Genomic DNA, 23980 nt, shown 5'->3' on the forward strand with positions numbered 1-23980 from the left:
ATAATTAAAATACTCATAATTCATTTTTTGTCTTTGCAATTATTCCAATTTAAACCTTCAAAATTAATTGTCGTTGCCTAAGAATTTCAGCATTGTTTTAATTGTCAATATCAAATTACTAGCCTAGTATATTTACGTTTCTACAAAAGATTAAATGATAGGAAATATATTAATTTGTTTTTTAAATTACGCTAATTAAAGTACATGCCAAATATATCGGAACGCATGTTAATTATTATGCTTACGGTAGTAACATATATACGACGAAAATTTCCCCCGACATTTTACACAGTTTACTGCCCAAATTTCTACTATCATTACTGAACATATATAGAGAGAAAGTACAGAGTTATCATTTCTTGGGCGAAGAGATTGGGTTTCTGCAGCAGACAGCGGTTTTAATGGGATAAAAACGCTTTTTACCGAGTTTATTAGGAATATTTGAGTGTGACTTTTGTGAAGTAAGTTGTTTTTGACATTGTTTACAAATCGTGTCATACTTTCGATTCTTCCCTTGTGTATTATTATATATATGTCATAGAGTGTAGAGCGGATACGATGCCCCTGTGGTCTGTTTAACATTTTATTAATGCTCAGTGGTAGTTTTTTGTTTAAGTGTATTTAATCCTAGGAAAGGGCCATTGGAATAAAAGTTTGATATCTTACGGTTCCTTGCGGTGGTAAAAGTTTTCGAGACAAAGCCAAAGTTTTTTGGTTTGGTTAAGTCCACGGGTTGCATTTAACAATGATGACAGATGTGTGGCTCCTTCTGCGCTCGCCCCAACGGTCACACCGTAAAACATATTATATTGTAGTCAAGTTCTCCTAAGCGTTGTTAGTTTTATTTTTTTGGAGAAGGGTAATAATAAAGATTGTATTGTCACAATGAAATGTGATCTTGAATTTTTTTATTAACTCGTGTAAGTAATTAGATCTGTTTTATTCTACAACATTAAAATTTGATTTCATTTACATTTTTAATAAAACAGTTCTTTGAAATTCCTCGCACACAGCTTGAAAAAAAAACCCACAAGTGCATTAAATTAATTAAGGGGGGGTTAATTACCTTAAGAACTTTTAATAAAATTCTATCAGTAAAAAATACACATAATAAAATAATCTTAATCTCTATTATAGGTTAGTAAAATAACAATAATGAATTTCACGGCACAGCACTCGGATTTTTTAGAGAACTACTTTTACCGAGTCCCACTTTGTACTTTCATTTTACGTGCGTCTAAACAAACACAGGAAACATTAATATACATTGCAGTTTATAGTTACAGGTAATGTTACTCAGTTTATAGCAAGTTTCCATAAATGAATGATTTATTTTTGTTTAGCAATCTGCATTTTTCTGTTGGATCTAATCATCGCAAATACTGAAATAGATAATGTCATCCCACTCGCCAAAATTTTGAAAAAATACGGGTAAAATAAATACAGGTAGAGTTGAGTTGGCTACTAAATAGTAATAGGTGTAGGTGGGGAACAAAAGACTTTTATTACAGGTAAGCTACAGCCCGTGTTCAGATAAAGTGTGTGTTTGGGGGGGGGGGGGGTGAAATAATTTAACAGTATGATTTGAACATATTTTATTGTGTAAGTAACACAAAAGGATCGGAAACAAGTTCTTACAACTTACAAGTTCCTCTCCTAATGATAATACATACAATATATACAATTGTCATAGTACATGTAATATTACATGTTACTTATAGTTATAGACTTTATAATAATTAAATTCATGGACATACATTTACAAAGTAATTGCAAATATATAGTAGATAACGTTAATGTACAGTATAGAAAGCAAAAGCAAAAAGGAATTTAATTATTAAATCTTCCAGACTCATTAATGAACTTTTGAACTGCTGAAAAAATAAAGCAGTTTGTATTGTAAGACAAATTGTCACTACCCCAAAGAAGCAAATGTGAGTTAATTAAAATTGTTTCATCAAGCCTATTAAAAAGTAATTCAAAAAGATTGTTTCTTGCATTTACATAATTCTTGCATACAAAGAAAAAGTGATAAATATCCTCCTTTTGACCACAAATACAATTGGGTGATTCAATAATGTTTCTTCTATACAGATCATAATTCAAAATACAGTTGTGTCTCAACTTGGTATGTAAAATATTAATAGTGCGTTTCCCAAATGAAAAATATTTTGGAGGTTGAGGAATACTTTCAGTAATGTTTTTCTTGAATATGTTGAGAGACGTTGCTTCCCTAACTTCTAATTTGAGAGAATTCCATTTCCGAATGGTGTCAGGTACAAAAGATTTTTTGTAAAGTTCTAATCTGCTGATTGGAACACTATAATTTTCGCTATTTCTTGTGTGATATTTTGAGACATTTTTTGTTACGGGAGGAATAATATTGCTCAAGTACTCAGGTACTTGATTTGTATGAATTTTAAACATGGTTATTAATTTAGCCTTATTTCGTCGACTGACCAGAGATTCCCAGCCAGTTTCTGTGTAGAGAGAATCTGTAGATGCTAAAATGGGTAAACCAGTAACAATCCTTGCAGCACTTAATTGAACTTTTTCTAATCTCTCCATGTCAAACATATTGCAACCGTCCCATACTACAGAAGCATATTCAAGAACTGGTCTAATAAACGTGATATACATTTTTGATAAATTAGTTCTACCTAGCGTAAACTGAAGTTTTTTCAAAAGTCCTAATTTTTTGTATGCACTGTTTACTATATTATTAATATATTGAGACCAACTTAAATCATTAGAAAAAAGTAAACCAAGATGTCTGTGGGTTGAAACATAGTCCAGTTGACACCCTTGAAAAAATAACGACAATGTGACGGCTTAAGTGTTTCATAGCTAATGCAAAAAGACCAATACTTCGAAACATAAAGATCTTAGAAAAAAATGAGAAACCAAAAAAATTGACCAGAACACTTCTGCATACACATCTGCATGAAAAATAGAAGTTACCGATTGCAGCACGGTATTGTTCTAATGAATTACCCATTGTCAATGATTAACTGTTTGATAACAATAGGGGGGAAATGATGGCTGCAATCTGTATAATGTGTCGTATATGGGTAATGAATAAGACCAAAAACCGGAAGATACACCACTGGTAGTAAACTTACAGCTGAATGAAGGTATTCAAATGAAAATGACGATACCTCAATATGACAATTGACAAAATATTGTTCAACAAAAGAGATAAACAAAACGTAGGGGTGAAAGTAATAGCATAAAAAATGTATGTGCACAATGACAAAACAAAAGGTAAATAACAATATACAAAGGTAGTTAAATAACGCATAAACGTATTGCGTTAGAATGTAGTAAATATGAAAGAAAATGAAAAAAATATGAGTTATATAAAACAGATGGTGTAATGAAAAATCAATAACACCGAAAATAAATGTACAAAAGACTGGATTGATTGATTGCTCCTCAGAAAGGAGAAAACAAAAAGTGTACTGGACGGTTCCTACTGACCAGTACAATGCTAAATATAGCATGACTATGAGAATAAAGTAATGCAACATAGTGTAAACAAGAATATATACACTTAGTTCACAGTTCCGCAATTAGTGAAGTGAGTTATCGATCGTAGAATCACACAGATAGGTGTAGAAGACACAAATTTGTTAAGTTCACATATCTGAGACACATTTAGTTTATTTAGGATTTAACGCAGTCATTCGATCGGTCATCTTGTGTAGGAAAACTCTTCACCACGTCAGAATACGAGCTACGGCGCGTTTGATTGGTAGATTCGGTAGCTTCCTCAATGTCAGATTCACAGTACGCGTCCTGCATCGTTGCTGCACGAGAGACAAGAGTGTCCAAGTCTTCCTGTGTCCTGATCAAAACCCGTTTATCGTCATTACGTTTAACGAAAATCTTCCCGTCGATAGTCCAGCATCCCTTGGCACTTCCGGTGCGAACAGCCTGCCTGGCGCTGGCGTAAATGATAGACCGCTTCTTCGTAAGGGCTTCATTGATGAAGATTCTGTAACTATTATTGGAGTTTGTGTTGAACCCTTTAAGGTTGGTTTTGTTAGCATAAACCACGGCTTTGTCTCGATATCTAACAAAACGAACGATGATGTCGCGTGGTTTTTCCTTGTTCGGAGGACCGAGTCTGTGGGAAGTGCTTATTGCGTATTTGTCCAGTTTTCTGGCATCAGGTGGCAGGACGAATGAGTTAATTGTGTTAATCACAAGGTCGTCTGTATTTTCGTTTACATTTTCCGGTATACCGGAAAATTTGAGACATGTCTTTCTCGAGTACTGTTCGAGCTCATCGATACGATTCTCGAGATTGACAGTTTTAAACTTGAGTTCTTGAACTTCAGTAGAAAGTTCATCAAGGATACAGTTTTTGATTGCTGGTTTGTCGAGGATAATGCTGGTGGCTTGTTTAAGAAGCTCCTTATTGTTTGACAAATTATCAAGTATGTTACTTAGATCTTGGAGTTCTTGGGAAATTTCAGAGTCAGAATTTGGTCTGTACCTTTTAAGTGATTTTGGTTTGTCAGATGAGTTGGATATGGGTGTGGAATGAATACTGGCTTGAGGCTGTTTACTTGATCTGTATGATCTGTTGCCCCTGTTACCGTTGAACGATTTACCTCTTCCACTCATTGTTAATTTAATATAAATCACTCTTCACACGGACACATAAAGACACATAAAGGTATAAGCACATAAAGTTTTGCACAAGCATGTGGGTAAATACGAGTAAACGAATGACTGTCCTTACTCCTTAGTCCATAACCCGTGAGCTGAACTCACTGGTCGCAAAAAGGCTTTCTAACTGCATGTTGTTTGTAAATTGACATTTTCAATGCACAAAATGCACAAAATGCATAAATATCAGTAACGTGTTGTGTTTGTTACCTTTTAAATGAAATCCTGGTGTGATCCATTCCTTTTATCAAATAAATCTACATAAAATGCGGAGCGACCAAAATCTCGACTACTCCATGTTGGTCACGTGAAAAAACCTCAACAGTACTGAAGACATGGAAGAATTGATACAGTATAGATTTTTTTTTTTTAAATTCAGATGGAAGAAATTATAATTTTAATGTAATTATACCCTGTCCCAAGTTTCTGCTTCCACACTTTTTTGTAATGTCTCAATAACTATAAATACCTGTGTGCTGAAAGAATTATACATCGATCCATTCACGAGAATGAAAAATGTCACGATTATCTGTTTTGAAACTCCCCCACTAGCGCATCAGGTTTCAATACACAACTAAAAATAGAAAGTCTACAGGGATTTTGCATTGCAAAAGACATGAAAGTACCCCGGATGATAACGTTAATAAATTGTGCGAGATGTCCCATGTACTTCCAAATAGAGAAAAGATGAAAAACACATATCACATTTTGAAATTCCGCTGCTAATTCTGTTTCCTAAGTTGTTTTCCTGATCTGAACCTTTCTACCAAAGTGTACTATGAATAAGTACTGTATATGTTAAATGTCCATTTTTACCATTTTCCTGCTTAACAATGTACTGGTATGTATACTTTTGATTGATTGATCAAATTATTCTTCTAATTAAAGCCATTCCCAGGTTATTGATAACAAATACATTTGCATGTAAAAAACAGACAGGTGATCACTCGGATGTAAAAACTCAAAATGATGGCCAGGTGGGAAAGAGAATTTCAGAATGTTGATTAAGTGGGAATAAACTGATCAAACTTATTTTTTTTTTTTAATTACAGCTGAAGAAATAAAGTGAGGTGGAAACATGACCACATGGTTTAACAGGATTCAGCTCTCTACAGGGGGTACAGCGTATCTGCTTGTGAATTACAAAAATGAGGATACAGATGAATTCCTACTGTCTATTTCTGACGGCAGCAAAGTCTGGAAAGGAAAATGTAAGAATAAGCCTAGGCTATTTATCGGGACTTTTACTACTGGTAAAGCAAATGTTTACAGGATAGAAATGAAAATAAAACCTTTATGATACAGTGTAAATATAGGAATGAAGATCGAAGTAAATGTAAAAAAGTTGGACCATTGTTCCTTTACATGCATAATGAAAATCGAAAGCATTTACAGAAAATAATTTATTAATTTTCTCAGAATAGAAATACAGAAAGAAAGTTGAGGATTTTTTATCGCTTGCAAGTAAAAGATATTTATTAAGCTATACTGCATGACTTTTGGATGGACAATTTCAGTTGATGAAGATGACATTGAGAACATGAGAAAAACTCTAAAATTGGATTATGAATCCTTGCTGAAGAAGACAAAGGATGCTTTAACCTGTGAATATTCCTCTGGCTTGTCATATGAGTACAAACTCAACTCACAAAGGACAGAGTTTCAGTGGCATTATGCTCCAGATGAAGACATTACTGTAATTTGCATTTTTTATGTATTTTTTTACTTCATATTTATGTACTTTTATGAAAGAATCATTGATATTAATTGAATGTAAGTTACATGGAAAGTGCAGAAAATGCGGTTTAATAATTCCCATTTAATTTGATTTTCTGTCCATAATTTGACAAATTTTGCAAGTGTCTAGTCCAAAAAAACTGCCTTTTGAATATATGACTGCTTTGACAAGTTTAATTCAATAACTATAAACTACCTGTTTGTACAGCTGACAAAAGAGGTCATAAAGTTATCCATTCTTATAGTTGTCATTCCCTGATTCTCTTTTGCAGTATATGCTGGGGAGTTGTGCTGTGAAGCCAGCCCGAGACCCTTCTAAATCAATGTGTGAAATCCTTGATCACTGCATAGACAGAAATCAAGAGATGAAAGAGAGGCTCTCGGCAGTTCAGACAGACTATGACAGGATCTCCCAAGAAAGGGCTAATGCTCTCAAGGTTTGCTGAAAAAAGTCTAGTTGGCAGCTTCAAATTAATTAAGTCTTACTAATTAAATGCTACTGTACCAATAGGAAGTACCAGGAGATCAATTTACTATTACTTAATGCTGTGTTTGTATTTTTAAACAAAACAGTTTGGTTGATTGAACTTCTCTTAGTGTAAGCTCCTGCTAATATGGAAAGGCTTGGACTGTGAAATATTTGCAACTGCAAACATGTCAACTTTTGAACAATTTCTTAGCATTGTTTTCAGACATGAAGCTGATATATAGGTACATGGTAGCTTGCTCTGTTCTGAGTTTTGATGACATGGATATTCCCATGCATTGAGTTACCTTTTAGTTGTTTGAACAATCAAGATCATAGTATTCATCTTTTACAGCGATTAGAAAAATGTGTTGTTGCAAAAGAAGAGCTAGAGAAGGAGTTATACTCAAAGGTATTGAATCATATGTTTCATTAGATCATAGAATTAATTACTTCAATAGATTGACAAATGTTTAGATTTTGATTGTTTTAATTAAAGATTTAATGTAAATTTCAGTTTGTTGATGTCCTGAACAGCAAGAAGGAGAAAATCAGGCAGCTTAAAAGTAACTGTAAGTGTCATCATAACAAATACAGGTCAAAGTCAGTAGATATATATACATGTTTCATTAATCTTATGTGTCTTCTTTTAAAAGAGGAATAAGTGATTGGTTTATGATACCTTTATCCATCACGATAAGAGAAGATGAAATGATGGCATTCTTTTTGTATGTGATAAATTGCTTTAAAAACTTTATGGTGCCTAAATGGCTATTTTGATGTCAATAGAAAAATTTATTAAAATTTTGTTGAAACAATTTAGTTTCAATAAAGACCAAAATAAAGCAAGTGTAAAGAGATAAACTACACAAACAACACTGCTCCTTGTAAAATTCATTACCATATCTAAATTTTACATTATATGCTTATTACTTGTACTTCATATATTCATTAGATATGTAGATAAGTCAGCTCTATGAGACTAGATTTCATGTGCATATTTAGACTGTATTAGTATTTTTAAAAAAATGTACAGCTTTATCTTAGTTTGTGTATTGGGCAGTGAGTACTTTTAGTTCTTTGATTTTTAGATGCTAACGGTGACTCCCTTGCTGGAACATCACATACAGAGCAGGAACCAGTCAAAACAGGGGTCAAAAGGGCAAAGAAAAGGTCAGCTCCTGGCGATGATGAAGAAAGTGATCGGGAGAAAAGGTAATAAATGAATAATGACATCATCAACAGACATTTAATTAATGAAAATTGAAAACCTCCCCAATCTGGTTAAAATCAGATCCTCTATCCTCTCCTGTTTCTCTATTGTCGCTACACAAGGATCTAAATAAATCCCATTTCAGGTCACCTATTTGTGATTGATAGAACATTGTCTTAAAATTCAATTAGTATTGGGTATTTTATTTTTCCTTTTAGCGATGCTGATACAACAGATGAAGAAGCAGTGAGTAGTTTTATGTTGAAATTATGTTATATGAAAATTAAATAATTATCATTATTGATTTATTTTTTATTTTTTACAAACATTCAATATCTAATCTCAATAAAAAAAAAATAGTTTATTTGCAAATAATAATTTGTCCTGAATTGTATTAATAAAAATTTCTAAAGAGTATAAAAACTGAGAAAATACTACTACAACCCGGACAATATTATAAGTAAAAATGGAAATCATTTCGAAAAGGTGCTCATGTTTTTTAATGTTTTTGTCAGAGTACACCTAGAAAGTCCAAGAAGGCCATGACAAAGAGTCCACAGAAGGATGACTCTGTGGTTCTTGATACCTCGGGCGGCAGTCTTGGTACTTCTCTCGTGTCTAGGTATAATAAAACCAAGATAAGATTATGTTACTGATGTACAGTTCTCATTTTGTAGAGTGCAACACTCTGTTGGTGTTTTTTGTAAGGCAAAAACATGCATTTGCACAGTGACTGATAAAGTGAACTCTTGATTTTTGATTATGAAGTTGAAGAAATTTTGTCATATTCCCCAAATTGAATATGAACATAAATTAAGCAGTGCAAAGTTGACCTATTAGATATCCTTGCAATGAAGCCTAATATCCTCACAATTGTAATGAAGTATAATATCATCACAATTGTAATGAATCCTAATATACTCACAATTGTAATGAAGTATAATATCCTCACAATTGTAATGAAGTATAATATCGAAGTATAATATCATCACAATTGTAATGAAGTATAATATCCTCACAATTGTAATGAAGTATAATATCTTCACAATTGTAATGAAGTATAATATCTTCACAATTGTAATGAAGTATAAAATCCTCACAATTGTAATGAATCCTAATATACTCACAATTGTAATGAAGTATAATATCCTCACAATTATAATGAAGTCTATTATCCTCACAATTGTAATAAATCCAAATATCCTCATGATTGTAATGAAGCCTATTTTCCGAATGGTGTTTTAATTACATCTCTTAAATCAAAATTGAAAAAATGATGTGCAAGGATGTCAAAAACCAATAAACTCTACCCTAATTTTTTTTTTTGGATGACCATACACTGATTGCATTGTGAAGATAAGTGTTACTTTTCTTATTTCCCAGTAACAGGCAGTAGTGACAGTTGTGAAAGAAAAAGCTATAAATCAAAGACTTTTTCAGTACAGTATAAAAATCTGTAAGTTTTGATTGTAGACCAAGAAGAAATGCAGAGCCTAATAAACGGAAAACACCATCAAAACCTGTTCTCCCTAAAGTACCTTCCTCTGAACAGAAGTATGTATAACTGTTAGGTTGAATTTGGAGTTTGTGTTTTGTTTTCACTCTGGCTATGATTGGTTTTCTTTGTTGTTCATCAGTATTCCAAGAAATAAAATACTTGGGTCATAAATACTGATGAATCTAAATTGATGAATATGAGGTCAAATAACTTCCTACTTAAAAAAGTTATAATTTCATTGCTGGATCTTTAAAATTTGGTAGATTTAGAATTTAATGATTTCCTTGAGAATTATAAGTCCCTCCGTGATTTATCGGAGCAGTTTCACTAATCCATTGTCCTAAAAAGGACCAGTACATGTACTAAGATATAGTGAACATGAATTTAAAAGAAAGAAGAAAAACATGCTTTTAATATGGGAAGGTTTGGACAGTGAAAATTTAGTGAATATTACAAATTAAAAGACAACCATTGGCAAAAAAAAAAATATTCATTATGATTTTAAGTCAGTTTAAACTTTATTATGATTTATAGTATTTTGTTGTTTACCTCTAGGTCAGAGAGACCGGTCAGAATGAAGAGAGGGGGCACAGCATCCTCCACCGCATCAAACCGGTCCTCAGACAACATTGACCCTGATGACCTCATTGACAATTTGTGATATCCTTGACCTGTGGGTCAATATTATCTGTGGTGTCATTCAGCAAGAATGTAGTGACTTTTATGCCACCGTGAGAATGGTAAATGAAGTTAGCCCATGTAGTGATTGATACATGCAGTATATATGTACATGTAATAATGCAGTAAGGGAGTAGAGAGATGTAAATTTTGTATTTGTTTGTTGATGAATTAGTTGTATAGAATGTTTGGCAGCAATTTAATAAATTGATATATACTCACTTACATATTGTTAGTCATGATTCCTATGTATATTCTTTTTTCATGTATGGTAACACACTACTAATTTTTTCTTTCCCCGTCCAGTATACCAATTCTCAGCAATGAAAGTAAAAATAAATATAAAGTTATATAAACATGGAGTAAAACATTTCTACCTGCAACAATTAATTGTCACATACATTTTCTTGTTCTTTTTTAACAACAAATAAATATTTTATTTTTCCCTTTCTTTTTAAAAGTTTATTAGGGATTTAAATTTGTGAAATAACTTGTTTGTGTAATAGATTACAGTAGTGCACGCCAAATTCACAAAAATGAGATGTTTCATAGTTTAACAGTCGATAAACTAAGTTTAACTGTTGTAGACCGAAAACTATAGATTACAACAGTTAATCTATATTTCACATCTGTAAACCATTATGATGATAGTTAACGTGATCATTTATGTTTCAGAAGTGTAAAACTATAATTAACACTGCAAACAACCATTTGCGACTGCAAAACATGATTAATCTGATAAATATAGTTTCACAATTGTGAATCTATAATTAACAACTCTAAACTATAGTTAATGAATGTAAGTTATAGTTTACAGACGTGAATCTAAATTTATCAGCAAAATCTATCGTTAACGTACGTTATTTGCATATAGATAAACTTAATTAGATTATCATTCGTAATCTATAGTTTACAACCGTTAAATATATAATTTTACAGATGAAAACTATAGTAAACGGATCGTTAATTATAGTTTACGAATCGTTAACTATAGTTTACAAATCGTGAAATATAGTTTGCAGTTCGTAAGCTATAGTTACCGTTCGAATTACCTAATTAATGAAATGTGAAACCATGATTAGCTCATTTTTGTGAATCTGGCGTGCCATACTTGTGGTATTGAGCTCCAAATTTTATCTATTTTTCTGGGGTTTTTTATGTTTAGATTACACATTTAGATGGTTAATTGATATGCCTCGTCAAAATTTGAAAGTCAGATATATTGAGTTACCATGGTTACAAGCAAAACAGAATTTTGAAATTTTTTACAAACACGTATATAGTTGCAAACATTTGTACAAATAATCGAATGCAAAAATTGATGATTCTAAAAAAAGAAAGTACTGATATTTGACTTTCAAATGACGAGGCATAACAAATACCTATTGCGACTATTCTAAACATTAAAAAAAAAAAATGAAATTTTGAGCTCAAACTGTGTCTAATTCTTTGTCCTTTTAAAAACACACCACGGCTGCTTATTACACAAGTTAATCCCCAATAAACTAAAAAGAAAGGGAAAAATACATGATGCGAAAAACGAGAAGTTTGAATCAGAATAACCAACAAAATTAAACAAAATTAAAAAACAACATCAAAATGGTAATACTGTATATAAAGAATACTAATAATATAATATCCCATCAGTAGAAAAACGTGGATTTTGCTATCCTCAAAATTATGAAAAACTAATTCGTGAGAATAAAATTTTCAAGAAAAACTATATTTGTAATTTTTGTGAATATTTCACTGTTGTGTTTTGTTAATAGACAATTATTTTAAAAATTATTTATGTAGCATGATAGTTTGATTAAAATCAAACGCCCACAAGCTTCTTTTATTTAGACTGGTAGCATAAATTTCAGTTCTCACTCGGCCCGGCTTGGGTACCCAATTTAGCCACACTCTACTTTTACTTTCACTTTAAGGGCGTCAAAAACAAACACACATTTCACTGTTGTGTTTTATGTCAAGTTTTAGTTAAATTCAACCAGGCCAGGGTGTTTTCTATCATCAGGTATCATACACATATATTTAAAAAAAAAAACCTTTTGTATTTTTTGACAGCAAAAGTATGTTTTGGCACGTTTTAACTGAAGTATTGCATGCACCACAATCAGACAATTAATAGCTGCAAAAAATAGCCCACTGCGATTTTTTAAATCTGACGTTTTCTGAAGAGGAAAACAAAGTCAGGAGAGGGCTACATTATTGCAGCTAGGACCACAAGAGTTGTGAATTTTTATCGATTTATAAGCTAAAATTGATACAATTTTTAGCAATAATATTGATATTATAATTTTAAGCATCAGACTTCTGTACAAGGACAATCAAAATAATTTCTTTTCTCATATTATACAGTGAAGTTGGAGACATGACAACCTTTTGTAATCGGGTTCAGCTCTCTACAGGAGGTACAGCGTATCTCCTTGTGAATTACAAAAATGAAGATTCGAATGAATTTCTTCTGTCTCTTTTTGACGGCAACAATGTCTGGAAAGGAAAATGTAAGCTTTAGCTATTAGTTTGTTTTCTTAAATCAAAACCAAGATACAGGATAAGAAACTTTAAAATATATGAAATGTGAGGAAATGTATTGAGCTAAATGTATATATGTTAAAATTTCTAAGACTGTTGGCAGACTATTTACAGAAAATAAAAAAAAAATGTGTTTCATTTTGATTATTGAAAAAAAAATTAATTTAAAAAAAAATTAAGTTGAAAACTGTTGAAAGGAAGTTGTATAACTGTTCTCAACAACTTGAAAACACATGAAATGAAATTTTGTGTTTTTAAAACTTTTATCGCTTGCATACATATAATATCATATAGTTTAGAGAACGTTCAATTCAAAAAATTGGCTGAGACACCCAGGCTTAATCTTTTTTAACAATTTCAGTTGATGAAGATGACATTGAGAACATAAAGAAGACAAAGGATGCTTTAACCTGTGAATATTCCCCTGACTTGTCATATGAGTACAAACTCAACTCACAAAGGACAGAGTTCCAATGGCATTATGCACCAGATGAAGACATTAGTGTAATTTACATATTAGGATTTTCCACATTTAATACATTTATCTCCAAAATATCCAGAATCCAAATAATTTTGTTGGAAGAATGGAGGCAAATTTGTTCAATCTAAGCAAGATTAAGCAAATGGGAAATAATCTACAGTCTAAAACTGATTCTAAAGAGATTCGCTATGACCCTAACATGGACTTGATCGATTCAAGGTCACTGCACTACATTAACCAAAATGCTCCTGTTTGTATGACTTATGTATTTTGAAGTTATTAGGGTCTTCCGTTTCCAACGGAAGACCCTCTTGTTTTTCTTCGGTTTCTTTTTATTATTATTTTATTTTTTATTTTTTTTCTGACTCCTTCTCGGCTTTATATCTCAAAAAGATTTCATCCGATTTCAATGAAATTTTCAGAGCTTTTGTAAAGTAACCGTGCCTCAAAGATGGTAAAGTTTCAGCATTTACGTCACTTCCGTTCAAATTTGGCGGCCATTTTTAAATTTAAAAAAAGTGATTTTGTCCGGAAGAAATCTCCGTTAACTTTAAAGATATCGCTTTGAAATTTTTACTGATGATAGATGTATCAATTCTATAATGTACTGGGGGGTTTAAAAATTTCTTCATCAATTTTGCTCAAAACCGGAAGCAGTTCCAATTTTTGGAAATTTTCATTTTTTTGAACAAAATAAGACAATACTACAGTCTTATAGAACTTGCCATGGTGAATTCAAATCTGAAATCCGTTTGAAAATCGAACGACGCATTACAGAGATATCGGGGTTTAAAAATTGATTTTTCCGGAAATTTTGATTCCGCGTCCTTGGTTTAAAAAATAGTGTAATGTTCAAAGTAAAATTAACTCGTACCAAAAATAATTGTTAAGTCGTACTTGAACACATTCGGATTTTTTTTAATTAAGTCGTTCTTGAAATCGGAAAGGTTTTGTTAATTCGTACTCAAAATCATTCGGATTTTGTTAAGTCGTACCAGGAATAATTCGATTTTTTCATCTTTTTATTTTAGTTACTCTTGTTATTGGTTTTAGAGCTCTGCTTCTTACAAGAACTTCCAGCTTTACTTCCGACATTAACGGAAGACACATTCGTTGCTTTGCAACGAGCTTTGCTCTAGTTTATTCTATTCTTATACTACATGTAGTTATATCCTCTGTTTATTTATTGTAGTATATGTTGGGAAGTTGTGCCTTGAAGCCAGCAAGTGATCCTTTTAAATCTCTATGTGAAATCCTCGATTACTGTATAGACAGAAATAAAGAAATGAAAGAGAGACTATCAGCATTTCAAACAGACTATGACAGAATATCCCAAGAAAAGACTAATGTTCTCAAGGTATGGTGATGTGTGATTGTTTTAAAAGTGTAGCAATCTTTATGCAAAGACTTATTATACCCCCCGCAAACGAAGTTTGGGGGGGTATATAGGAATCACCTTGTCCATCTGTCCGTCCGTCTGTCCGTCCGTCTGTCTGTGCAATCGTGTCCGGTCCATATCTTTCTTATGGAGAGGCATTGGAAGTTCTTACTTCACACAAAGATTGCTTATGACCTAAGGGTGTGTCATGACCTTGACCCAAGGTCATTCGGGCAAGGTCAAGGTCACTGGCAGAAAAAGTGCAAAATTCGTGTCCGGTCCATATCTTTCTTATGGAGAGTTATTGGAAGTTCTTACTTCACACAAAGATTGCTTATGACCTAATAGTGTGTCATGACCTTGACCCAAGGTCATTTGGGCAAGGTCAAGGTCACTGGCAGAAAAAGTGCAAAATTCGTGTCCGGTCCATATCTTTCTTATGGTGAATTATTGGAAGTTCTTATTTCAAACAAAGATTGATTATGACCTAAGGATGTGTCATGACCTTGACCCAAGGTCAATCGGGCAAGGTCAAGGTCGTTGGGAAAAATAGTATAAAATTCGTGTCCGGTCAATATCTTTCTTATGGAGAATTATTGGACGTTGTAACTTCACACAAATATTGCTTAGGACCTAAAGGTGTGTCATGACCTTGACCCAAGGTCAGGTTGGCAAGGTCAAGGTCACTGGCAGAAAAGGTGAAAAATTCGTGTCCGGTCATTATATTTCTTATGGAGAAGCATTAAATGTTCTTACTTCACACAAATATTGCTTATAACCAACAATTTTAAAAAAATAGAGCAGTTGTTATTTAAGGAAAATGGACGGTGAAATAGATTCATCCAATATTTTCTATAATTGGAAAAATACACGCATTATGATTTTTATCTTAGCGGGGGGTATCGATTGTGAGCTTGCTCACAGTACCTCTAGTTTTTAAGGCCTCTTTGGGATGTCTTACTTATTTAAATACTGTTGTAATCAACATAAATTGATGAAAATTTGGTAAAAGTTTTTAATAAAAATTGATTAATTTAAATTTCTATATTTTAAAGAGATATGGGACACTTTGAGGGTTTAATATGGATTAAAGTACAGGTACATGATATTAAAAATATTATTACTACCAGTGTATTAAGATTTTCAAATTTTTTTTACCCTAAAATGCATTTTTAAAAATTTCCATTGTAAGAACATTAGTTAGTTTCAAACTCATGACTTACAGATCAAAACCTAGTGCTTGACCAATTGTACTTGGCTATGACATAATGGAAACTGGCAAAAGCGCCTAGCCATCACAGAAAAGCTAGCTCATATTTCACCCCTTCATGTCTATCTGTCATTTCATTATAAAGGTTTTCCAGACTTTTGTCTGGGTGTAGATGGTTTACTGTTTTTTTGATTCGTGACTTTAAATCAATGATTCTAACTAATAATAAAGATGGTCGATGCACAAGATCATATACATGGCTCAAGATTGGTATAAATTGGCTTACATTGATCAGGGTTATGGCCATCGGAATATTGCATTAGTGAAATTTCACAGCACTGAGCATTTTTAAAGCATGGTTTGCAGACAAAAATGGTATATTTTTCAGCTTGTTGTCTATAGATAGCTTGAAAATATATTTAGGGATTAATATTTATAATTTATACATTTCAGCAGATTAACATTAAAATGTTTGAATAATTTCAAAAAGTCTTACTAGATCAAAAGATATTTTTCACAGAAATTAGAAAAATGTGCTGTTGCTAAGGAAGAACTAGAGAAAGAGCTGTGCACTAAGGTATTGACTAATGCTGTATTAGATCATATAATTGAAATTATCACTTTATTAAATTTACAATGATGTTTACACTTGTTTATGAATGCATTATTTAAGAATTCAATGTAAATTTCAGTGTATTGATGTCCTAAACAGTAACAAGGAGAAAAATGGACAGATTAACAGTGAGTGTCATTTCATTGCACAGCACACAAATATACAGGTCAAAGACAGTAGATCATTGCATAGCACACAAATATACAGGTCAAAGACAGTAGATTCATTGCCCAGCACACAAATATACAGGTCAAAGACAGTAGATTCATTGCATAGCACACAAATATACAGGTCAAAGACAGTAGATTCATTGCCCAGCACACAAATATACAGGTCAAAAACAGTAGATTCATTGCACAGCACACAAGGTCAAAAATAGTAGATCATAGTAGAGCACACAAATATACAGGTCAAAGACAGTGGATTTACATGGATCAATAATAAAAAAATGTCTTCTTGAATGGAATTATTTATCAATTTATTACCTTCTTCCATTTCAATAAGATGATGATTTCCAGAGTTGATACATTATTTTCATTACATTGAATGTTTTATTTAGAGCAACTTAATTAAACCTAAACTGCCAAATGAAAGCATATCAACTTAGAAAATGATTTAATGATTAATTGAAATGTTTGAGTTTTACTGCGCATACAGTTTATAAGGATTAAAATGCCATATGATATATAAACTAGTTTAGAGTAACCAATAAAAACTAATTTATGAAAAATTTATATCTTTTCTAACTTGTATCATATAATTTCATTTCTTTGATCTGGTATTACATTAATATTACAATAACAACTAGCATTATTTTATTTATTTTATGCATCATGTAGTAAACATTTATCAAAATAAAAAAATGTTATGGTAGATATTTTGTGTTTGGAACAGTGAGTACTTTTAGTTCTTTGATTTTAAGATGCAAACGGTGATTCGCTTGCTGGACCATCACAAGCAGAAGAGGACCCAATCAAAACAGGGGTCAAAAGAGCAGAGAAAAGGTCAGCACCTACTGATGATGTAGAGAGTGATCAAGAGAAAAGGTAATGTTTTGTTTAATTTATTGTAAAAGAGTGACATCGTCAACATACATTAAAGATGAAATAAAAAGGAACCTCCCTGTCCATGTGTTCTGAAATGCCATGAATACAACAAAGTTTGCAATATCTATGTCTACTGACTGAATACAGTTAAACGTTTGCTTACAAGTATCAGATTGTGCATTAAGAATGAATAATGTCTTCTTTAGTGCATAAAGCTTCATGTATTATGGTAATTGGACTTCATGCTGCTGCAAGTTTTCATAGGAGACTTAATTTGGGCCGCGCTCTGTGAACGCCCTATATTGATCAGTCTGTCCACCTGCAGTCTGTCTATTTTTCCATCCGTCTATCTGTCGGAGATTGCTTGTTGGGAGCATATCTTCTCTCCCCTTGGCCCAATCTGGCTTTTACTTGACCCACAGAGTGTCTTTGGGTAAAGGGTGTGTAGTGACATTGAACCATGTTTTTAGGTCTAAGGTTAAGGTCATTGCAGAATTATATGTGAAATTCTTTGTCCATGGCATATCTTCTCACCCCATGGTCCAATCAGGCTCATACTGCACTCAGTGTGTCTATTGTCAAAGGTGTGCAGTGACCTTAAATGAAGTTTGTAGAACTTTTTCGGAGCATATTTTCTCTCCCATTGCTCTAATCGGGCTCCTAATTCACCCACATGATGCCTTTGATCAAAAGGTATGCAATGACCTTGAATGATGTTTGTAGGTCAAGTGTCAGGGTCATAGTGGATCAAACAAAAATCTTTTTTTAGAGCATATAAATACTCTCCATTTAGCCCTATTTGGCTAATGCTTTGCTTAAACAGATCTTTTTGGTTAATGGAGTGCAGTGACCTTGAATCAAGTCAATGCTAAGGTCATTGCATATCTCTTCATAATCAGTTTTCAACTTAGATTATTTCCCATTTGCTTAATCTTGCTCAGAACAAATGATAATAATGAGATTGAATTAGAAGTTCTTTGCCAGCTGGAAAATTTATAAGGTCAAGGTCAAAGCAAAATTCTTTGAAATTTTTTTCATCCTATTGTCCATTATTGAAGTGGGGTCTTGTTGTCTAGTTACTTACTTAAAAACAATCTGTATCATTGAATGTATTTTAGTACTCAGGGTTTAGTAAATTCACATATAATTGATAGAAGATACATCATGTATCATATCCCTGTGTTTAAAAATCTCTTTCCATTTGAGTACTGGAATTTGTTTTAACTTTCTAGTGATGCAGATGCAACTCACAAGAAAAAGGTAAGTAATTTTATATAGGAATATTGTGATATACATACATGCATATATTCTCTGTATACATGCATTCAATATGTAAATCTGAAATAATATGAAAGCTGAATATCTATTAATGATTATTTTTTCTAGATTGTATTAATTAAAATTTGTTTGAAAAGTATACCGCACTCCTTACCATGTTTCAAGTGAAAATTTTGAACCAATGGTATTTTAAGATTTAAATGATAAAAATGTGAGAAATTTGAAAATATGCTGATGTTGTTTTAATGTTTTTGTCAGAGTACACCTAGAAAGTCCAAGAAGGCCATGACAAAGAGTCCACAGAAGGATGACTCCGTGGTTCTTGATACCTCGGACGGCAGTATCGTGACTTCTCTGGTGTCTAGGTATGGCTTACATAACAACAGAATAACGTAATAGATTAATAAGTACTCATAATGTATTGATTAAAGAATTGAAAAAATATGTGCCTCTCCTGTTCTACCCTCCCCCATTGTCTCTAAAAGGAAGCAATGCCTAGTGAGTGATAATTAGCAATAGATTTATTAATAAATGTACCAGGTAATAAAGCATTATTTCCTTTCAGTTTTATAAGTGCTTTAATTGCAGTTATAAAGTCCAAAATAGGTCTAAGGATGGCAAAAACTATAACACTCTGCCATAACTACCTTTTAATGATATTTCTGATGCATACTGTTTTATTTTCCAGTAACAATAAGTTACTGTTATTATAGGAAAACTTTGAAGGAAAATAAAAAATGTGCCATACGCTACAACATTAATAATGTAACAAAACCTGTAATCTTTAATTGCAGACCAAGAAGAAATGCTGAGGCTAATAAGCAAAAAATTCCATCCAGACCTGTTTTTCCCAAAGTGACACCCTCGAAACAAAAGTATGTATGCAAGTTTAGAGTTTTATGTTTTGTTTTTACCTTTGATTTGATAGGTGTCATCTGTTGCTCTTTTAGCTCACCTGAACTGAAAGTTCAAGTGAGCTTTTCTGATCACCTACCGATATTTGTTGTCAACCATCTGTAAACTTTTGACTTCTTCTCCCCCACCCCCCCCCCCCCCCACTTTTTTTGCGCAGCAAAGATTTTTATTAAATTTACATACAAGAAATTGAATCAACATGGAGTTGCCCCCCCCCCCCCCCACTTTTCTGGGACCATGTAAAAAATTGAATTGAAAATAAGGAAATAAAAAGTGAAATTAAAGTTAAAAGTCAAGATTTTTTATATGAGTCTGCCCCCCCTTTCAAAAATAATGCTACGTGCCTGCATATTGACATTGACATATTGAAATAATCCAGTTCACTTGACTTAGCTTTGACAAAGAGTATCTGATAATAAAATCTTTTATCATAAATATCTGCAAAAATACTTCAAAAATTTTTCTCATCCTTAATACCAAATAGACAAAGAAATGCATACGATTCGAACTTCAAGCTGGAAGTCTTAAGCTTTGCAGAAAAACACACAAATGCAGAGACAATGAGATATTTTGGTATCAACGAGAAGCTGATCAGAGACTGGAAAAAGGCTAAGGCAAAGCTTAAAGCTTTGGAGAAACCTGTAAAGAAGATAAGATTCAACAGTTCGCCTGTAGAAGAGATCGAGAAAGAACTTATAGCATGGGTCACTAATTCGATCGATCAGGGTCATATCGTAAACCGGGGAGCCATACGTCTCAAAGCTCTAGAATATGCCACAAAAGACAATACTCTTGCCTCACAGGACTTCAAAGCATCTGCTGGATGGTGTACAAGGTTTATGAAACGCCATGGTCTTTGCTTTCAAAACTCCAAGAGGGAGTAAGTATTTCAGCTCACACCGTGGACTTTTCACTTCTCATGCTGTCATGGGGGGGGGGGGGGGGGGGGGGTTTAGAGTGATTGATAAATATAATAAACACAAACCTTATTTAAGGATACTAAGGCCAGCATTTTTTTATTTTTAGATTTACGAAATATTTTTCAAATTATTTGGTGAGGAGGAGGGAAAAAAAATAAAAATAAAATTGAAAAATTTGTCCGTCGAGAAAAAAAATAAAAATAAAACAATTTTTCAACAACATTTTTTTTTATTTTTAAAATAAGAACACATGTCCAGGAGCTGCCATTTTTTAAAATATATAAGTAATTCTGGTTGTTGGTGATGTTCTTATCATAACATATTTTATCCATGGGCACTGAAAATTTGTGTTGATAAATTGTACATTCATGTATAAAAACAAAGGTTTTTTTAATATATATATATATATATACAAGTACATACTGTACATATACATTAAGACAAAAAAAAATTAAGGGAGTTTTCACTTCTTCCTTGCAGAAAAATAGGAAGAAGTTTGAGAAATCATTTATTTGATTAAATTAACAATGCCATTCACAAATTCAAAATTTAAAATATTGTTACTGAACATAAATTGGATTAGAAGCATGTCCATAAATGTCAGTAAAAAATCATACAAGTTTTTTTATTTAAAAAAGACTAACTAACTTTTAAAATCTTATTCATTTATGTAATTATACCTTTAATAAAGGAAATGTTTCGTTATTTTGTTAGCTTAATGACAAATAAAATCATTCTCTTTCCTTCAGTCATAAGACTCCTGTGTTCAGTGTGTTTAGGGTTATTAGTCCAACCCTATGACCCACTTACAACCGTTATGTAAAGGATCTATTTCCAAACGGTTAAATTATGATTATTTTAGAATTTATTTTGCAAAAATGTTTTTAAAAAAAGTAACTTATCATTTTCTTGTTTTTTTTTTTAAATTTACGGAATTGTGATAGAAAAAGACTTCAACTTCTCTTTCTTGAGGAAATTCTGGCTAAGTTGCCGATCACAAAACTTAATAGGGTCGTAAATTGTAGGGTTGGACGAAAGCAAACAGGAGTAGGCCCTATGGTGGTTTTTTGTGACTTCTAGTGCCTGTGACTTGATCGGAAAGAACTTGGTCTTTTTAATCAATGCATGAATAACAATAATTCAGACTACACATTCGTGATTGCATCAACATTTATTTTTATTTTTACCAGAAAGAAAATTTCGGGTCGGAGGAAAAAATAAAATTAATAGCTAGTTCAGGTCCTTTTATTTTTATTTGAATTTTTTTAAAAATAGGGTCGGCGGGTTTGTAAATCGAAATTTCAAAAAATGCTGGCCTAAGGATCATAAAAAACTTTCCCAAAATACTACTGGTGTTTGTATAAATGATTTACCCATTATTATTTCCAAAGTTGTATTTCAATAGTTTAAATATGCACCCTAGTAATAAGCATCAATTCAATAAATGGATTATGGGTAGGGTTCACACAAAAGAAAACATGGTTTTCTGTCACAATGATAGCTTTCTTTTATTTGTAATATAGATTAAAATTATCCACATCTAAAATCAATTGTTTTTATTGTGTCAATTGTCCTTCAAAAAAAGCATGAATTAAAACACAAGCACCTAGCATTAAAATATTTTTTTCAAAATAAAATTATTTCCTGTACCAATGATAATTATTATTATTGCACAAGAAATAATTTTATTATATAAGAGTATTTTTTACATTGGTTGCTTGCGAAAAAAGGTAGTTTGCAGTATTGAGTTGTTTACTCCTAGGTCAGAGCAATCGGCCAGTTCTAAGAAAAGGCGCACAACATCCTCCAGTAGTTTTGCACCAGACCAGTTCCCGGACAACATTGATCTAGAAGACCTCATTGACAATTTATGATGTTCTTGACCTTTGGGTCAGTATCTCGGATATCCATGGGGCCACCTAGCAACTAGCAAAAATCTAGTGACTTTTATGCTACCTTGAGAATACTTTAGTACTGGATGAAGTGGGTCCAAATATGATGAAGGCATACATCCATCTTATAAAAAGTGACCTCATTGACAATTTACGATGCCCTTGACTTTTGGGTGAGTGTACCCATGGTGTCATTCAGCGATTTTTACATGTATGCCACAGTGAGTCTGTTAAAGAGAGGAGCACTCCACATCAATCTATTGATTGATGCATAGAACATGCTGTAACTGTTTATTTTTAATTTTATATTAATTGTTGTTTAAAGATGAATCAGTTTTGATAAATGGCAACATATCAGATCCATGCCACATAAGGTATTCCATTGCCTTGTGAATTAATGTGACAATAACAAATAGCAACCGATGCAGATATTTTAGAATTCATTCATTTAGAAAAATATATAATGTCATTTAAAGTTCATGTGCTCTTTTTTATTCCTGAATTTAATTGACATTTCACAGAAGATTAATCAAAGCCATTTTATGTACTTTGTTAAAATTTTATGATGTCTGATGGAAGCGCTTTTATCAATAAAGACATGTGATGTGTTGAAACTATATAAACCCAATGATTTTTAAAATAGATTTTTAAAGTTCATATGCGTCAATAGTTTACAATAATATTGTTAGTTTATTGCTATATTCAGTGTCTGTATATTTATTGGCTTGCAACTACGAGAGGTTATTGAGAATTAGCATAATTAATCTCATTTATAATACATGTTTTTATATTTACATCCGCTGAGCTGTCCTCAATTTCTGAAGCAAATCAAAAGTTCTTACGGTTTATCGGTCGGTTGAAACATTCAGCAACATTTAATCGCAAAATTATAATGATGATGTCAGACTGAGGTCCCTATATAGAAATAACTGACCATTTCTTCTAACTAACGTACTGAAGTACATTAACAACAATTTAGTTATTTTTACTTTACTTAATCTTTATGATTAATTCAATATTTTAAAAAAATGTTGTCATCTTTCATTAAAAGTCGTGGTGCCCTGTACGTCGGTCGAAATTTTTAAAAAAAAATCAGCTTTTAACATCTTTTCAAAAACTACTTTGCCAAACTTAACCAAATTTTATATACAGGCAATTCTTAGTAGTATGCATATGATTAATAAAATGTATTCTTATTCTCTGGTGACATTTAAGGTCCATGTGCCTCTGTTGCATATATTTATAGAATATTTATAGAAAAGCACTAGTTTTATTATAAGCATACTAATGAAGTCAGTTATGTTCACCCTCTGCCTCTCTTTCTGGGACAATTTGCTATATATATGCCCGTGGTTTGACGGCTACATCTGTTGTTTTTACTTTGTTGGAACACATGTATATACATGCACAAATAGGTACATGTAGCTGATATATCGATTT

General features: G+C 32.3%; 3 protein-coding genes across 3 annotated transcripts; 2 read left to right on the top strand and 1 right to left on the bottom strand.

Annotated features, from left to right (window-relative positions):
* Positions 1-1181: 1181 nt before the first annotated feature.
* LOC105343724 (DNA repair protein XRCC4) lies at positions 1182-10496 on the top strand. The gene is made up of 11 exons (XM_066085529.1): positions 1182-1286; positions 5730-5888; positions 6195-6373; positions 6687-6851; positions 7236-7292; positions 7398-7452; positions 7972-8095; positions 8312-8339; positions 8609-8715; positions 9567-9647; positions 10147-10496. Exons 2-11 carry the CDS (start codon positions 5756-5758, stop codon positions 10250-10252), a joined length of 1035 nt encoding a protein of 344 aa, XP_065941601.1. The 5' UTR covers positions 1182-1286; positions 5730-5755; the 3' UTR covers positions 10253-10496.
* Positions 3132-4828, bottom strand: LOC136275809 (uncharacterized). Its single transcript, XM_066085844.1, has one exon. The coding sequence runs from the start codon at positions 4630-4632 to the stop codon at positions 3667-3669; it is 966 nt and encodes a 321-aa protein (XP_065941916.1). The 5' UTR covers positions 4633-4828; the 3' UTR covers positions 3132-3666.
* A 1664-nt stretch (positions 10497-12160) lies between the features above and the next one.
* On the top strand, positions 12161-22657 carry LOC136275719 (DNA repair protein XRCC4-like). The gene is made up of 12 exons (XM_066085534.1): positions 12161-12286; positions 12631-12776; positions 13169-13311; positions 14481-14645; positions 16397-16453; positions 16569-16617; positions 17412-17535; positions 18768-18795; positions 19072-19178; positions 19608-19688; positions 20213-20608; positions 22411-22657. The coding sequence occupies exons 2-12, from the start codon at positions 12644-12646 to the stop codon at positions 22520-22522; spliced, it is 1395 nt and encodes a 464-aa protein (XP_065941606.1). The 5' UTR covers positions 12161-12286; positions 12631-12643; the 3' UTR covers positions 22523-22657.
* The last annotated feature ends 1323 nt before the right edge of the window (positions 22658-23980 follow it).

Source organism: Magallana gigas, chromosome 5, assembly GCF_963853765.1.
Source record: "Magallana gigas chromosome 5, xbMagGiga1.1, whole genome shotgun sequence".
Taxonomy (NCBI): Eukaryota; Metazoa; Mollusca; class Bivalvia; order Ostreida; family Ostreidae; genus Magallana; species Magallana gigas.

What these genes read in the sequence shown, in the direction of transcription:
- LOC136275809 (XM_066085844.1), bottom strand. Translation starts at nt 4,632, where the DNA reads ATGAGTGGAAGAGGTAAATCGTTCAACGGTAACAGGGGCAACAGATCA.
- LOC105343724 (XM_066085529.1), top strand. Translation starts at nt 5,756, where the DNA reads ATGACCACATGGTTTAACAGGATTCAGCTCTCTACAGGGGGTACAGCG. An exon ending in AAAGGGCTAATGCTCTCAAG is followed by an intron (nt 6,852 to 7,235) that starts GTTTGCTGAAAA and finishes CATCTTTTACAG; the next exon opens with CGATTAGAAAAATGTGTTGT. An exon ending in ATACAACAGATGAAGAAGCA is followed by an intron (nt 8,340 to 8,608) that starts GTGAGTAGTTTT and finishes TGTTTTTGTCAG; the next exon opens with AGTACACCTAGAAAGTCCAA.
- LOC136275719 (XM_066085534.1), top strand. Translation starts at nt 12,644, where the DNA reads ATGACAACCTTTTGTAATCGGGTTCAGCTCTCTACAGGAGGTACAGCG. An exon ending in ATGCAACTCACAAGAAAAAG is followed by an intron (nt 18,796 to 19,071) that starts GTAAGTAATTTT and finishes TGTTTTTGTCAG; the next exon opens with AGTACACCTAGAAAGTCCAA. An exon ending in TTTCAAAACTCCAAGAGGGA is followed by an intron (nt 20,609 to 22,410) that starts GTAAGTATTTCA and finishes GTTTACTCCTAG; the next exon opens with GTCAGAGCAATCGGCCAGTT.